Here is a 17,335-nt window from a genome sequence, read left to right as displayed (position 1 = left end):
TTTTAGATGTTGCCAATTCCAAGCCTCTGACATACCAGCAGCTGCTCAGAAACAAAATACTAATTAAGTCCCCCCTCCCTATGTGAGTATGGGTACAACCCCTCCATTTTCTGCCATCTAGAATAGCTTACCTGCCATTGCCATTACCTTCCAGGTAGTGCCAACAGCACTGATCCTAGCCATTCCACCTTGAATGGCACCTTCTCTTGCCCAGATTTCCCTGATGTTTTAGTATTTCAATCTGAAGGTCACAAAGATCACCCCCAATGTAGTCTACTGTATATACCTCCCAAAACAGAATTGTCTTCCCTTCCTTTAAAAAAAAACAACACAGAAAATGAAAAGGCTTCAAATGTATTTTAATAAGGTGATGCTGCATTACTGCTCCATTTCTCAGAAAATTTTTCAAATTGAAGGTATCAGGAACAAATCATAGTACACCAATAAAAATGCACAGCATAACTACCTAAGATAGGCAAGACTAAGAGCTACTGTCAGACCTTCAGCACACAGCAACCCTGTTCCCAAGATTGTACTAGGCCTGTCAAGAAAAGCTGTGAACAGCAACAGCAGAGACACAAAAGTGTAGTCCTTACCCAAGAAAAAGATGGACGCAAGTTAACACAAGATATTTTTTTAAGATATACTAAAATGAAAACCTCTAAGAGAAAATGTCTTCCATAGGACATGAAGGGGTCATATATGAGCTATAACAGAACCGTATTATGCTGTAACCTCTGTGGACATATGTCTGAATTCTCTCCTGGGAGTGAATGGAGGAACTGGGCTAGGTCGTTGGAGGATGTTTAGGTTTTGTGGTATATATGGCAGTGTCTCTGGGGCTGAGGGGAATAAAGATAAAAAAGTAATTAAAGCATGAGAGAGAGAGAGAGAGAGAGAGAGAGAGAGAGAGAGAGAGAGAGAGAGAGGGAGAGAGAGAGAGAAAAGGAATGATCAAGATTAATGAATGGAGCTCTGAGTCCATTTTCCTATGGTTGTCCAGGCCCTCAACAATCAGTATACTTCAGGAATGCAGCAGACAGACTTGATAACACACTATACCACAGACTTTGATTTGTTAAATACCATGCCTCCCTTGCCCTCTGCCTTCAAGCAAACTCCCTAGAGTAGTACAAGCAGGGAAGACCTATCTATTGGGAAGAACCCCTAACACGTTTCCAGGGTAGAATTCTGGCTAGTCCAAAAAGGGCCCTTTTATTAAGGGCTGCAGGAAACTAGACAATGCAACTTTATCTAATATCGGCGGCGTTTATTTGGAGCAAATTCAGCTCCTGGAGCTGGACGGCTGAATGCAGGAGGAGTTCCACCAATTGCTCCAATTCCTTCCATTGCACCAGCTTGTCCAAAACGTTCAGTTGTTGGTGGGGTCTTAAAAGAGAAAGAGAACAATGTTACATACAACAGAATCTGTCTCTGCAGGTTCTAGCTCATCAAAGGCCATTTCTACTTAACTATTCAAGACTCCTGACTGTTAGTGGCAGGCAACCAAGTCTGTTTAGAGCTGTAGTGGAGAACTGAGAGGAAAAGTAGGCTTTACTAGTTATGGCTCTGTTCAGTCATTCATCTTTAGCTTTCTATTCAAGTTTTACATACAACTGAAATTCCTATTTTGGATAGGTTCTATCCAAGTCCTTTTGCCCGAGCCAGGAAAAACAGGATATCATTCTTTAGCAATCTTAAGTCTATCCAGTTTTGGCTCATTCCTTTTTAACATTAGAACCAGAACAACTTTAGGATGTCACGAACCACAAGACCCCTGGATTCGCATCTATTATACATCTTAATATCTAACCTTCTTTGACTTTCCCATTTAAAGAGCAAACTGCTGGCTAGATATGATGGTATATGCATTTGGGAGGTAAGAGGCAGGAGCAATTCAGAGTTTGAAGCCAGCTGGTCTAGACTACAAAGACTCTACCTCAAAAACAAACAAACAAACAAACAAAACACAAACAACAAAAAAGCAACTTATTGAGGATAGCAACAACTATAACAGTCTTCAGGTTAGTCATAGGCTATAGTTTAACTCCAAGGTTAAAATAGCATATGATATTAGATTTTCTCAAGATTAAAAAGTGAAGGACCAGGGATATGGGATAGTGGGACAACACTTGCCTTGCCTAGCATATATCACATCCTGGGTTCAATAACCCGCACCACCCCTTAAGAGCTTAGGTTACATTTTATGAATGCCATTAGTCCTGAAGATTAGTATCTGTACCAAAGTCAAAATAGACTCAGAGGTAGGAGAGGCTGAGAAGAGAACTCATTGAGTAAAATGTTTGTTCTGTAAGCTTGAGGCTAAGCTGACTACTCTGTGAGCCCTAGGAATGCTCTGGTTTCCCCAGTGCTGGGATTGCAAATGCATGCCACTATGCCTAACTGGCAAGTCCTACATTACGAATGGCCCCTGAGCAATGACAGAAGCAGCTGACCTCTAGCCTATACTTACATGTACACACACACACACACACACACACACACACACACACACACGATCCCAGGGGGTTGAGAAGGTCCTTCTCCCACTATTTACAATTACTATGAAGCCCTGTAATTTATTACCAATCCAAGAGTTCCATCTGGCATCATAGTAGCAGGTCCTGGAGGAGCTGGAGTACCAGGTGGCACAGGAGCAGGGGGCATGGCACCTCTATTGTTTATGCCCATAGCACCTAAAGCAGAGTAGTATGATCACTATAAGAGGAAAAGATTAACAGTCTCTTTCCCTACCAAAGAAAACAATTCAGTATGTAATCAATCTCCTACTCCCAGGAGATAAGCCCTAATGTCCCTGTAAATGTGATGTCACTTAAATGTGGACTAAGCAGAAGCTCCATAATACAGATTAAGAGAAAGAAGACTCTGCAAATATAAAAATCTAAGTTTAAAAACACAGTTTTCACATTAAAAGCCAAGCATCATGACTCACACTTTTAACCCAGCACTTAGGAAGCAGAAGTAGGTAGAGCTCTCTAAGTTCAATACCGGCCTGATCTACATAGCGAGTTTCAGGATAGCCAGGGCTACACAGTAAGAACCTGTCTCAAAGGAACAAAAAAGAGCCGGGCAGGGCTGTACATGTTTGCTACCCCTGCTTTGAGAGACAGAGATAGGCAGAACACAGTAACTGGCCAGCCAGCCTAAAAAACAAAAACAAAACCAGACAGGCAGTTCTTTGGTTCCTGGATACCTGCTGTTCTTTATTTTATAACTACCCTTTATCCCCTGAGGATAAAAGGCACCAGAACTTTTAAATTCTTAAGTTCTTACCTCCCATAGCCATTTGGCCCATCCGTATCTCTTGTTCTCTCTGAAAAACAATATATACTTAACACAGTCCAAGACAACAGTTACTGCTACAGTGCACTGATGACAACACAAAGGGAAGTAAATAGTGATGACATACTAATGCCCTCTTGCTATTTGTACAGTGATTTCAGGTAACAAATTATAATTTTCTATTAGAAACAAAAGAGGCAACAGGGGGAAGAAATAGTTCACTTCTTAGAGCTGCAAACCATCTAATTACAAGAGTAGCAGTGGATTAGCCAAAGTCTGCAATAGGATTCAATTTTCTCTCTTATTATCAATGGATATAAGTAACAAGGTGGGCCCAGATTTTCATCCTAAATTTGCTATATATGGCAAGAGCTCTCCCTCAAACCTTACCTCACCTCCTATCAACATTATACCTAAAAGGGATTCTATAATATAGAAAAATTACTCATAACCTAGTATCCTTATGGATATCTCATAGTCTTATATGACTGGCCTACCACATCATAGGCACATGGGAGATATACCGCATCAGGGAAGGTTCCCTTGAATCCTTCCTGCTGCCTTCGCATCATTTCTTCTTGTCGCCGCATTTCTTCCTCACGGCGCCTGCGTTCCTCTTCCTGCCTACAGAATTATCAATGTGTTTTAAGATAAAAGACACTCCAAAAAATGAGTAGACCAGTTGAATAGGAAGAAGATTAAGGGAATGAGAGACAGGCCTATTAAAGCCAGCACAGCCTGACAAAAGTAAGGGCAACAATCAAAGAAATCAAGAGACCAGCATTAAGTTTTCTCTTTCGGGAAGCCCCTTAGGCAACTCCTAGAACCAATGCAGCTCTAAGTGCATAAAGATGCTTGCTGTCAATGCTGATGGCAAATTTAATTCCTAGGACTATTTGGAAGGCCTCAACACATTGTGGCATGAAACCAGGCCCCAAACAAATAAATATTAAAAATAAAGTTACCTGAGCTCTAACTGCTTTCGTTTCTGAACCTCTTGGTTATGCAGCTCCTCCATTCTTCGAAGCTCTTCCTGACGTCTCATCAAATCTAGCAACAGATTGAAACTTTCTGATCCTCTTTACATATATGCAACAATTTTCCATAAATATCCAGAAAGCAAAGATGTCAACCAAGACACAAGATGTAGAGTCATTTTGGAAGAGGAAAGCTCAGTTGACTGGTCAGTGTACAAGCCTGTGGTGCATTTTCTTGACATGGAAGGGCCCAGCTCATTGTGAGTGGATGAACAGGTGCGGTGGTACACACCTTTAGTCCTAGCAGAGGCAGGCAGATCTGAGTTCAAGGCCAACCGGATCTATAGACTAGTTCTAGGATAGCCAGGGCCAAACAGAAACCAAGCCACAAACAAACCCAAAAGTAACTACATCACAACCCCCCCCTAAAAAAAGTGGCCAAGCCATGGTCAACAACTTAGTAAACAGCACTAGTTCCTGCCTTAGCCTCTCAATGATGGAGTTATCTATAATTTTAAGACAAAGTAAACCCCTTCCTCCTCAAATTGTTTTTGGTCAAGTTGGTGTATTATCACAGCAACAGAACCCTTAACTAAGACCAGAATGACCATGCAAGGAAACTCAAACTTTTATTATTTCTTTCTTCATAGACTCTATCCAGTATTCTATACCCATCTCCAAATTCATCTCCCTACTAGGATAAAGTATTTCATAAATAAAGGCAGAGATTTTGTCTTTTTCTACTAAGGAACAAAGAAACCACTGAACAAAACTGGCATTTGTTATGTATTCACTTTTCCTGCTTACAGGCTGTCTACTCACCCTGCCTCATTAGCATAACCTGGTGCTCATGGCGTGCTGCCTCCATCTCCATCTCCAGCTTCTCGCGAGCCTCCTTGATGTTCCGGTCCACTTGATCCTGCTGTTGCTTCTCCATCTCAATGAGTGCCTTCCAGCGCATGGCATACTCATATTCAAAGGACCCAGGCTGTGCAAATCTGGGTGGCTGTTCTCTCTCCCTATAGACAATACATATCATATATGGTATTACTTTTATCCAAAATTCCACAGAATCACACATTCTTTTCTAAAGGCCAAGTGAGTACATGTATACTGCAAAGACATGCCTTTTTAAAATCACCCCTTTAAATTTTAAGAACAGAAAAATAACCAAGGGATGAAATGTAGACAAATATGTTAAGGGGTCTGGGTTCAACTACCAGTACCACACATATAAACACACATCCCACCTCTACCCCAGAAATGTATAAAAGTCAACAACTGGACTACACACTTGTGAAATTGTTGGTTTTTTATAACCAGCTTCTCTGGAAGTCCCTCTTCATCATCTAACTGGTCCATAGGCTCCACAGTCACAGGCCGAGGAAATCTGGGTGAAAGAAGAAAGTTAGTGTTAATGAGGCCATACCCTACCTAACAAGCATGCTTCCTACACCTGACATTGGCTTGAGGAACTAATTAGGGATAAGACTGAACAACTATGGTACTTTTGACAGGAAGGAGAACTTGGCAAGGATTCATATTGTAAACTAGGCTGGTCTCAAGTTAATGACACTACTACTTCAGCCTCCCAAATACTGGGATTATGAATATGAACCACCACATCTAAACATATTTCTAAAACATTTTATACCCCAAGTAACTGAGTCCCTCTTACCAATATTATGAACAATTTGGGGATAACAGCTCATATGGAGCCAGGTTTCAGATCTCTGTAATAGTCTCAAAAATGTTAAAGGGAACAGGTCAAGTTATCTAACATTTGATAACTCCAGAAAATGAAGGAAGGAAAAACACTAAGAGAAAGTACATCCACAGATCATTTTTCAGAATTCTAAGTTTCTAGAAGGGGAATTTTTTTTTCTGGAGACAGTTTCACTTATCCCAGGCTAACTTGCAACTTGTTATATAGATGAGGATGACTTTAACACCAGATTCTTATATCTATACCTTCCACGTGCTGGGAACACAGGAGGCATGGGCTACTATGCCCAGTGAAAAGCTATTCCACATGTCTGAGTGTTTTTCCCAGATGTATATATCAATGTACCACTTCCATGCCTGGTGCCTGCTTAGGCTGGCATCAGATCTCCTAGAACGGAAATTACAGATGATCTTGAGCCAATGTATGGGTGCTGGGAATCCAACTCAGTTCTCTGCAAGAGCAGCCAGTGCTCTTAAGCACTTAAGTACTTCTCCAGCCTAAAAAGCTATCCCCATACCATACCGTGATGATAAAGTCACATGCAAGCTAGACAACCTACGCTTGGTCCCAAAACACATGTAAAGGTGGAAGGAGAAAGCCAACTTCCCAAAGTTCTCCCAACTCCCCATGTATACCATGGCATGTGCATGCACTTGAATATGTAAGTATTTAGGACTATACTGAAAACTGCATTAGGAAAGCTGAGTTAGTATTAAGTCTTTAAATGAAAATAAGAACATGGCTACTAGATGTTAACACTCCATGCCAAAAAAAAATAAATAAATAAAAATAAGGAACCCTAAACCATTGCCTGAAAATTACTTACGTGGTTAGCAAGAAGGAGCCCTCACTGCATCTGTCCAGAGCTTTCCGGGCAGCTGGCTTCCCTGAGAACTCAACAATGCCTTTCCCCGAGGGCCTTCCTCGGTCATCCACAATGACTACAGCCCTCTCCACCTGGCCAAACACAGAAAAGGCTTCTTCCAGCAGTTCGTTGGACACGTACTGAGGAAGGTTGCGGACTGTAAGGGATGCACTATGACAAGCAAAGCGCACTCGCAGCTGCTTTCCTCGGAGTGGCATATTGTCCAGCTCCACTTTGGCAATTTCCGCTAGGGTTCGTGTTTCCTGGAGAAAACAAAATTGAAAATTAGAATTTGACAAAAGACCAACCAGTCAACCATCAATAAAATGTCTCTCAGAAAAAAAACCTGGGTGTGGTGGCACACGTTTGATTCTAGCACTTAGGCAGGTAGATCTCTAGGCTTTCTAAAAGATGTATTTATTTTTTATTATATATGAGTACACTGTGGCTGTCTTCAGATACACACTAGAAGAGGGCATCAGACCCCATGACAGATGGTTGTGAGCCACCATGTGGTTGCTGGGAATTGAACTCAGTCAGGGCCTCTGGAAGAACAGTCAGTGCTCTTCACCACTGAGCCATCTCTCCAGCCCCTAAAATCTGATCTTAAAAATAAAATCTACATTCAAAACTGGCAGAACTGTGAGTAGTGCTGAGTTGGTAGTACACTTATCTAATATGTTCAGCCTGCACATTAGAGGCAGCGGTGTCCAACTGCCTGCTTCAGAAACAAAATGGATATCCACAAAAAACTTGTCCCCTCAAGGTTTAAGAGCAACATAACATGCATACAAAGACTTTGGAAATAAATTATATAATCCTTGATAATCACTAAAGCAAGCTTCATTTTTTCCTAAACCAAGCATGGTAAATGCATGCCTGATCATTCAGAGCTCTAAAAACAGAGGTAGAAGTCTGTAAGATCAAGGATAGCCTAGGGTTAAAAAATGAGCTCTGCAGCCAAAAATAAGCCCTCAAACTATTTTAGTTCTTGTAATCCAGGCAAATAAGGCTAGGTGGTAGTGCATACTTTTAAACCCAGCATTCAGTAGGCATAGGCAGATCAAGTTCAAGGTTAGCCTGGGCCTGGTCTACAAATAAGTTCTAAGATAGCCAGACTCAAAAAAAAAAAAAAAAAAAAAAGACAATAAAAACAAAACCTATTACCATATAAACAACGTCATTCTTTTCACTTCTATGTTTCCATATTCAGTCCCCAGTCCTCCAAACATATGCCCCAAAGCTCATACTCACCAAGCGAATAAAGCCAAAGCCTTTATCCTTATGAATGAAAACTTCGCCTGCTTTTCCATATTTCTCAAAAAGTTTCCTCATTTCCTCCTCAGTGATGTCAGGGGGAAGATTGCCCACAAAGAGCCGGCTACGTTGGGTAAAGGTCTTCTCTCCTGGCTTCCTAAAATTCTTCAGGTCAATAGTCAAGCCCTCATCTGAAAGAAGACAGTCAATCAAAAGACTGTGTAAAGAATTGGTCATATCTTCAACACTGTTTCTGTGATGGGAGACAAACACCACTTCCCAATGTGTCCTACTCATCAGCAAACTGCACCTTAGAATGTGAAAGCAGCCATGAAGAGACCAGGAGACTTAACAGTCTTACTATAATCCAGAATCTAAAGTAGCTAATCAGAGACAAATAATCAAATGATACAGCAACTATGCACTAAGGAATCAGACTTTTAAAGTTGCTCAAATTTCTTAACTAGTTACCAACCCCATGACAGGTTGCACATAAAGAAATGAGTAATAAATATTTTTGTAGTAAGCTCTGATAGCTTAAAAATTTATCATTAGGTATGTATCTCACACACACACACGGCATATATGTGAAGTCCAGGGAGGCATGTTTTAGAAGTTAGCTTTCTCTTATACAGTGGGTTCCAGAACTCATGTCCTCAAGTTTGTTCTTTTAAGAGGTGAGTTATCTACTGAGCCCAGTTGTGTGTTTGGCTTTAAAGAAAAATGTGTATGTATGTCTGTCTGGATGAATTATATGCAGCAGATCCCCTGGAACTGTAGTTACAAATGGTCCTGAGCCACCCCAGGAGTGTCAAGAACCTGGATCCAAGAGCAGTACAGCTCTTAACTGCTGAGCTACCTCACCAGTCTCCACTATTACTTCCCCTTTAAAAAATTACTTATGTGTATATGTGTTAAGTGCCACATGTGCATGGGTACCCAAGGAGTCAGAAAAGGATGCTGAATTTCCCGGAACAGGAATTACAGTTGGTAGCAATATACCTCATGTAGGTGCTAGGAACCTAACTTACTCAAGGCCTCTGGAAGAGCTGGAAATGCTTTTAACCACTGAACCAGCTCTCTAGTTACCCTCACCTTTTTATAGGTACTCAGTTTCCTGAAGAATGACAACATATAAAAACTTTTTACAGATTAAAAGTGGGCTGGGCATGTGCTGAAAAAGTCTTATAAAATATCAATTAAGAACCAAATAGGAGGAGCTAAGAGTTGGATGAGCAGGACTCACTGATTCCCAGCACCAACATGGCAGCTAACAACAATCTTAAAAAAAAAATAACAAATGAACAAAAAACAGGCTCAAGACCCAGAAGATCCAATGCCCTCTTCTGACCTCCATGAGCACCAGGAATATAAATATATGCAGGCAAAACATCCATACACATGTATCTTGTCAAACCAAACCAGAATAGTAAAATATGGCAGCACATGTCCTTAATCCCAACACTCAGAAGGAAATCAACGGAAGCTCAAAGCCAACACCCAGGGTTACACATTGAGACCCTATCTCAAAAAGTTGAGTGGTGGCACCCAATACCAACACTGGAGGCAGAAACTGGTAGAATTCAAAGGAACCTGAACTACAGAGTGAGTTCTATGACGGCCAGGGATACAAAGAGAACCTGTCTTGACCAACCTCCTTCAAAAAAGAAAAAAAGAACACAACCAAAGGCCCGTTCACTTATAATCCTGAGAAATTTATTCAAAACCATTAAAACCATTCCCAAGGGAATCTGTTCACACCCTCTCATCACCCAGCATCTACTCACTCTGGCTGCTGGCCTGTTGTCCATTTGCAGGTATTGGTGGGGGTGGCTGCTGCTGCTGCTGTTGCTGCTGCTGCTGATGGTGCTGCTGGTGGTGATGTTGATGGTGCTTCCTTGGAGTATGATTCTGCTTCTCCAAGTTAAAGGTTTTATTGCTCTGCATTTTTGCAGCCTAAAGAAAATTTGGAATGTCAAAAACCCATTACCAGGATCCAGTCAGTTACATTCTTGATGGTTTACACATCATTAAAACAATCTTGGCATTCTACCTTTTTCTTGATTACAACTGGTTACTCTAAATAGTAGAGTACAATGTAGGACAGCCTAGTATATTCAAGACCCTGTCTGTCTCAAAAAATTTTTTTAAAAAAATCCCCTCACATTAACAAAACAAAACAAATATACAATCCCAGGGCTTGTGAGGCAGATCAGTGAGTTCAAGGCCAGCCTAGTCTACTGAGAAAGTACCAGGACAGCCAGTGCTACAGAAACCTGCCTTGAAAAACCTGAATCAAAAACAAACAAAAAAGCAAAACATATAAGGACAGTCAACATGCCTTTAATTCTAGTACTCAGGAGGCAGGAGATCCCTGAGTTTGAAGTCAACCTGGTCTACTTGTTAAGTTTCAGTGAGATCCTGTCTCAAAACAAGAGAACAAAAAACCAAAAGAGAACAAAAAACTAAGGGCAAGGCATGGTACTGGTACATGCCTTTAATCCCAACACTTAAACACTAAAGACTGCAACTAGTAAAGGATGGGTGATGGTGCACATCTTGTTAACCCCAGCACTTCAGAGACAAAGACAAGCACAGAAGCCCTATCTTGAGAGACCAAATCAATCAAGCAATCAAGACCAGGCAGGCCCTGAACTCACCGAAAATATCTGCTGCCTCTGAGTGCTGGGACTAAAGGCCTATGCCACCACTACCTGGATAGAAATTCTTTTTTAAATTATTTTTATTTGATGTGCATTGGTGTTTTGCTGGCATGTATGTCTGTGTGAAGGTGTCAAATCTTGGAGTTACAGACAGGTATGAACTGCCATGTGGGTGCTCAGAATTGAACCCATTCGTCTGTGAGAGCAATCGCTTTTAACCACTGAGCCACCTCCCCAGGCCCCAGTAAATAACTCTTAATCATACTAGTAAAATATGATTACCCAAATAAAAAACCCAATATATCATAGGCACTCAGTCAGCCTCCCTCTGCCTCCCAAGTGCTGGGATTAAAGGCCTATGCTACCACACCAGGTGAATTCTCACATTTCAGTCACATTTCTCACCAATGTTACAATTTAAGCAGTCCAACCCCCTTGGACCCTTATACTTGAAACTGAGAACTGACTCTCATACTTTCTCCTCTGACCTCAGATACATACACATACTTAATTTTTTTTGAGACAGGGTTCTCTATGTAGTTTTGGCTATATTGGAGCTTATTGTGTAAATCAGGCTAGTCCAGAACACAAAGACTCACCAGTCTCCCAGAATGCTGGGATTATAGGCATACAAGCCCAGCTGTTTAAATCTGAGACAGCGTCCATATAGCCCCAGCTGGCCTGGAACCCACACCTGGCCTCTAAATTAGAAACAGCCATTGCATAGCACATTCATGTAGTTCCAACATTTTTAAGAGGCGGAGGCAGGAAATTATGAGTTTAGGGGCAACCTGGGCTATAGAGACCAGGAGGAAGAGAAAAAAAGCAACCCTGGTACCAACACCCACTTTGGACAATTCACAAATGCCTGCAACTCCCACTCCAGGGAATCAGATGTCTTTGAATCTCTTGGGCACATAACCACATACATACATACATAATCATCACACTAACAGCTACTGTTAACATTCTAGTACACCCTTTGTGATGGCTATCCTTGGTTTTCAACCTGATTATATTTGGAATTAACTAAAACCCAAAAGGCTGGGGACACCTGTGAGGGATTTTTGTTAATTAAATCATCTGATGTGGGAAGATCCACATTTAATCTGGGCCATATCTTCTGGTGGCAGATTTAAAGGACTCGGAAGAAGGAAGATTACTTTCTTTGCCTGCTTGCCCTCAATCTCAAAGTAAGTCCATTCCTTGACTAGCATCATCAAAGTCATCAGGATTCCAGTATATACTGAAGACCAGCTGAGATGTCCAGCCTCTTGAACAAAAAGAACTACTGGATTCTCAGACTTGGAGTTTCAAAGGAGTTATGAAGCTTCCTGACATGGTTGCTGGTAATTGACCTCAGGCCCTCTGCAAGAGCAGTAGGTACTCTTAACAACTGAGGCATCTCTTTAGTTCCCATCAGTTTCTATCTGAAGTTGCACATTAACAGTTTGGGGAAGGCTAAAGAGATGCTTTAGTTGCTCTTGCAGAGGACCCCAGTTAAATTCTCAGCACCCACATGGTGTTTCATAACCATCTGTAATATAACCCCAGTTCTTCTAACCTCTATGGACACATGTGATGGTGACATACATACTGCTGAAACACCCACACAAAGATAAAAAACAAACAAATCTAATTTAAAACAGGTATATGCCAGGCAGTGGTGGTGCACGCCTTTTAGCCCAGCAATGGGTAAGCAGAGACAGGTGGATTTCTCTCTCCAGGCCAACCTGGTCTACAGAGCTAGTAGTTCTAGGTTAGCCATGGCTACACAGAAAACCTGCCTCAAAAAGTAAAACAATACCCCCAAAAGAAACCAGTTCATAACCTTTCTTTTTTTATGAGTCGAAATGATCAATTTTCATGTAACTAAATCTTGAACATAATGGTACACACCTTTAATTCCACAATTAAGGAGGCAGACAGGTCTACATAGCAAGCTAGAGGACAGCCAAGGCTAATAGATCCTGTCTCTCCCTGTCACCCCTCCAAAAAATAAAGACTAACATGAATGGATAACACTGTCACCCAAGCTCCTATTGTGTTGGACACTTAGTTCTAAAAAAGTTCTAATTTTCACTATTAGAATCAATACACACAGATATTCTCTTTGGGCACATCTGCATTTAAATAATCCTTTTACTACTTCCAACTCTGCTTATTTATATCCTGACATATTACTGTTTTAACATACCATTTAATGTTTAGATTTTCCTCATTTCTGCAATGTCAACATAATTGTTAATGCCCACAAAGTACACGTGGCTAAATAAATTTAATTTATTAAACTACCATCATAATTTAGACAGCTCTCATTTTTTCCTATTAAAGCAGTACAGTGCTTTAAGCTTTGTTTATTAGAAAACAGCATCTAGCTTCATGACTCTTGACAGTGTAGTTTTTCTGGAAAGCCATATTCTTAAATGTTTTCAACAGGTGTAGTGAGATTTAATGACAATAAAGTATTTTTAAAAACCAAATCTTTGTTTTGATTTTTTGAGACAGGGTTTCTTTATGTAGCCCTAGCTGTCCTGGAACTAGACCAGGTTAGCCTCTACCTCCTGAGTGCTGGGATTAAAGGTGAATGTATGGCTCCAGGAAAACTGGGTAAGGTGAATTATTCCTATAATTGTAGCCTTTTTGATTTGAAGTCAGCATGAGCTACAATGTGAACCTGTTTCAAAGGGGGGAAAAAGATGTACAAGCAAGAAGTGATGGCACACACCTGTACTTTCAGTTATACAGGCTGAAATATGACAATTTCAGGAATGCCATGGCTACATATCAAGACTCAACACCTCCCAGCTTCAAAAAGACAGAAATGAAGGCCCATCCCAGAACAGTAGAGATGGGGGAAGGTAGGAGAGTCAAATCTTTTCCTATTTTAAGTTCAGGTATTAAATGTCTCCCTCTGTCCCCTCTATCCCCAAGTAGTCAGTGGCAGATTTGTCATCTTCACAGTCATTTGTCCCACTCAATCTTACTTTTTTTCAGGTTAAGAACCAAAAACCATTTTTCCTCCAGTCTTTAATTGGAAAGGAATGGACCCAGCCCCAGTAGCTTCTATCACTCAAAGGAATTCACACGCATTTCCACATTAATAGAAATCTTTTTAGAAGCTGAGCTTAGTGGTTTGGGCTTCAGAGGATGGACCCAAGTTTCAGGCCAGCTTAGGATACATACTGAGGCCCTGCCCCCTAAAACAAAACAAAAACACCCTGGGTATCCCAGTCTACTTTAACTCCAACACAAGGAGGCAAAGTTAGGTGGATCTCTGAGATATGTAAGTCAACCTGGTCTACAAGGTGAGTGTCAGGCCATCATAGTGGGTGAGATCCTGACTCACCAAAATCCAGGCAACTACATTATTTTATTTAGTGTCCCTAGCTGTTTTTCTTTTAAATGAGACAACAGAAGCACAAGAAATACTTTACCCATCTATCCAAGGTCACACCAGTGCAAGGAATAGAACCGAGATCTCTGGACCTCTATAATTCAAAACCATCATGCATCAAATGAGCCTTCAATTCAAGTTAAATTCTGCTAACTTACTGGCTAAGACACCTAACTTCTGCAACCTGTTATGATGGAGACAAGGGTAAATAACAGTTATTGATCTTACAGGGATGGTTAACTTTAAGACCTAAGTGAAAAACTACTACAAAGCATTTAGCTATCATTCAGGAACAATGAAGCAATTGCTCCCAAAGGAAACTATCATTCCTATTCCCACTGAAGAAATAAGAATGTTAAGCAAATGCCACCATCAGATTCTCCCTAAATTGTCAATTTCTGAGCTCTAATTTAAAAAAAAAGGTATGTATACAAACTAATGAATAACTTTTTCTTTCTCCTTTTTTGAGACAGTCTCTCTACATAGCCTTAGCTGTCCTGGAACTTGCTTTGTAGTCCAAGCTGGCCCTTAACTCTTAAGAGACCCATCTGCCTCTGCCACCATGGCAATGGATACTTGTAATAACCAAACTGTCCACCTTTTATTTATGCTTTTGAATAAAGATACCCACAATGACAGCTTTCATAATCTTTTCCTTCCATGTAGTCTTCTCCCAAAGTTCCCATTTATCCAGGTTAGCACTGCTCAAAGAACCTAAATTACCACTGTATACACAGTAAGAACCAAGTACACAAGAAATATATTCCTATGTTAACTGCCACAATATTAATTACACGAAACATACAGAAATAAACTTATCAAACCCTAACCGCAGAGATTGGCAAATAGGATTTCTGTCTACTTGCATGTCCTAAGATTGACCACAATGAAAGCTACTGTGTGTCATACAACTGCACACATGTTCAGGACCACATTAATCACAGGTATCTGAAATCTAAATCAAGATCCTCTCAATTTTAGAAGTCAAATTACTAAGTAGAAAGCCACTAGAGAAATCTAGTGTCGATTTACCAGGCTGATATGGCTGCCTGGTGGGCTACTGTAAAAGCTATAAAATACAATCATAGTATAGTAAAGGCTGCTGCTGAGTTTCTTAGGACTTTTCATTTAATAACAATGAGGTTGGACAAACATAAATTTAACCACTAACCCCTATTAGAACAGCCATAATTAGGGGAATAAACACAAAAAAACCCAAGACAAACCCACACCACTCAGCCATTTCTAGTCTCAGATTTATAAAAACTGTTTAGCTTAAATAACATGAAAAGTCCACCAAAAATTAATTTCTTGTCTGTGAAATCTGTATTCAATTAAGCATCCTGCACTTTACCTGGTGACCCTACCCCCTGCACCTACCTTGACTTCGATTTGAACACAGCGAAGTGTCTGCCTCCCAGTCCTCTCTAACCCCGACTGCTGTTAAAAACACAAAGAAAGGTGTCAGCTTACAGTAAGACTTCCGCAAAGTGAAAAATACTCGAAAGTAAAGCCACAGATATAAGTTTAATTTAGAAAACCGATGCTTACAAAAGGCTAGGAGAGGCTTAAGGAGCAAGAGATCCAGAAAAAAAGGCGCGCGCGCGCTCGCAAGGGTGGGGTGAAGGGTGTTTTCATGAACTTAGCTCCAAAAGCCAAGGGGTCTGAAGTAGCAAACTTACCACTTAAAAGTTGTTTCAAAAGCCAAAAAAAAAAAAAAAAAAAAAAAAAAAAAAACAACAACCAAAAATCCATAGCTCCAGGGGCCCCCATGGCCCTTTAGGAATTAATGGCCTTGAAGGGCTAGGGAGGAGGAGCATCCGACAAAGCAAAGCGCCTCCTCCTCTAACCTCGACTTCAGGGCTTTAGTATAAAAGACCCCACATCCTCTGGCCCACGGCGTTCAGAAGCCACCAACTTAGGGCCGCTAAAATTCGGGGTGAGTAGCATAAAGAGCCTGGGCAGGGAAGCAAGAAAGGCAAGGGCTAAAGCCGCCGGCGTGGGGCAGAGAGCGCGCTGGACCCTACCGGTGGGCTGCGAAGGCCTTGCGCGGAGGGGGAAAGGCCTCACGGGCCCTCGGAACCCATAGTCTGTGTGCAAAGCCGGCCTCGCCCTCACCCCTTCCTTCACAGAGTGTCGCAGGAAGCCCCACTGCCCCACCAAACAAGCAAAGAGCCATCCCAAAACTCACCCTCTGCCCACACACAGTTCTTTCCTCAGAGTAAGGGCGACGCTGCACGGCCTCCACCGTCCCGAGAAAAGAGCGCGCGACCGCCGGAAACGAGCCGACGGAGCTCGCTGCCTCCCAAGGGGGGGGCAATGTTGGGTTCCCGATTGGCTACGTGAACTGCCAATCAAGGGTTAGCTCCAGAGAAGGACTCATTTGTCCGCCATTTCTTAGCTTCTATTGGCTACCGACTGCCAAAGCCTGGGGTTCGTGTGAACGACAGATAGGGACAAAGAGCGAGGCTTTGTATCTTATGCGCATGCACTAGATGCGCTGAGCGCAAGACGGAAAAGGAAGGGGGAGGGGGAGCCAGCCGTGGAAGGTAGGGGGTCGGAAGGAGAGGCTAACCCGGCCCTACGGAAGGACTGAAAACCTAGTTGTCGGAGGAGGAAAGAGAGACGCGTGCGAGGGGAAGAGTCTCAGAGAGAAAAGGAGAGAAAAATGTGCACGTAGGCGTGCGCTGAGAGCTTATGCACTGCGCCTGTGCAAAATTAAGAGTAACAATGTCATTGTATTCTATGAAGCAGAGCTAGCGGTTTGCTACTGAAAAAAAAAGTGCCCCGCCATGTTTCTTTTTTCACACTTCCTCAAAGCGTCCACCCTGACACCCTATTCGGTTTTAGGTTCCTTTCTCAGTGCTGGGTATGTTTGGGAACTGTAACTGAATTGGTCATGGTTGTAGAAAGGCAGGAGGGCAAGAGATTTTGACACTTTAATTTCAGTGATTACCCAGAACTGTGACTAGCACTATTTCCATGGTAACCAGAGAACCTGATGGGCCAAACAAACGGAGGTTCCTGTCTCAGAGAGACTCAACAGGTTGGTCGGCGGTGCCAGTACCAGTATGTTGGAGGTCTTCACATCAGACCTACTCTTTATCCCATAGGAGGCCTATCAGGTAATAACAACCTTCGTTGTTC

At 41.7% G+C, this 17,335-nt stretch overlaps 1 protein-coding gene across 2 annotated transcripts; it reads right to left on the bottom strand.

Annotated features, from left to right (window-relative positions):
- Positions 1-342: 342 nt before the first annotated feature.
- On the bottom strand, positions 343-16,449 carry NONO (non-POU domain containing octamer binding). Of its 2 annotated transcripts, none has more exons than XM_080910599.1 (12): positions 16,380-16,449; positions 15,569-15,628; positions 9,916-10,084; positions 8,126-8,319; positions 6,833-7,134; positions 5,575-5,670; positions 5,103-5,299; positions 4,269-4,353; positions 3,828-3,927; positions 3,295-3,334; positions 2,587-2,696; positions 343-1,389 (listed from the first exon to the last, which is right to left on the bottom strand). In XM_080910599.1, the coding sequence occupies exons 3-12, from the start codon at positions 10,073-10,075 to the stop codon at positions 1,255-1,257; spliced, it is 1,419 nt and encodes a 472-aa protein (XP_080766725.1). In that variant the 5' UTR covers positions 10,076-10,084; positions 15,569-15,628; positions 16,380-16,449; the 3' UTR covers positions 343-1,254. The 2 variants fall into 2 exon arrangements, with proteins under 2 accessions (XP_080766725.1, XP_080766726.1); XM_080910600.1 differs by having other exon boundaries at positions 15,569-15,625; positions 16,380-16,436.
- Between the last annotated feature and the right edge of the window lie 886 nt (positions 16,450-17,335).

Source organism: Micromys minutus (genome assembly GCF_963924665.1).
Source record: "Micromys minutus genome assembly, chromosome: X".
NCBI classification, from domain to species: domain Eukaryota; kingdom Metazoa; phylum Chordata; class Mammalia; order Rodentia; family Muridae; genus Micromys; species Micromys minutus.
The sequence above is the reverse complement of the archived record's forward strand: the minus strand, read 5'-3'. Positions and strand labels throughout refer to the sequence as shown.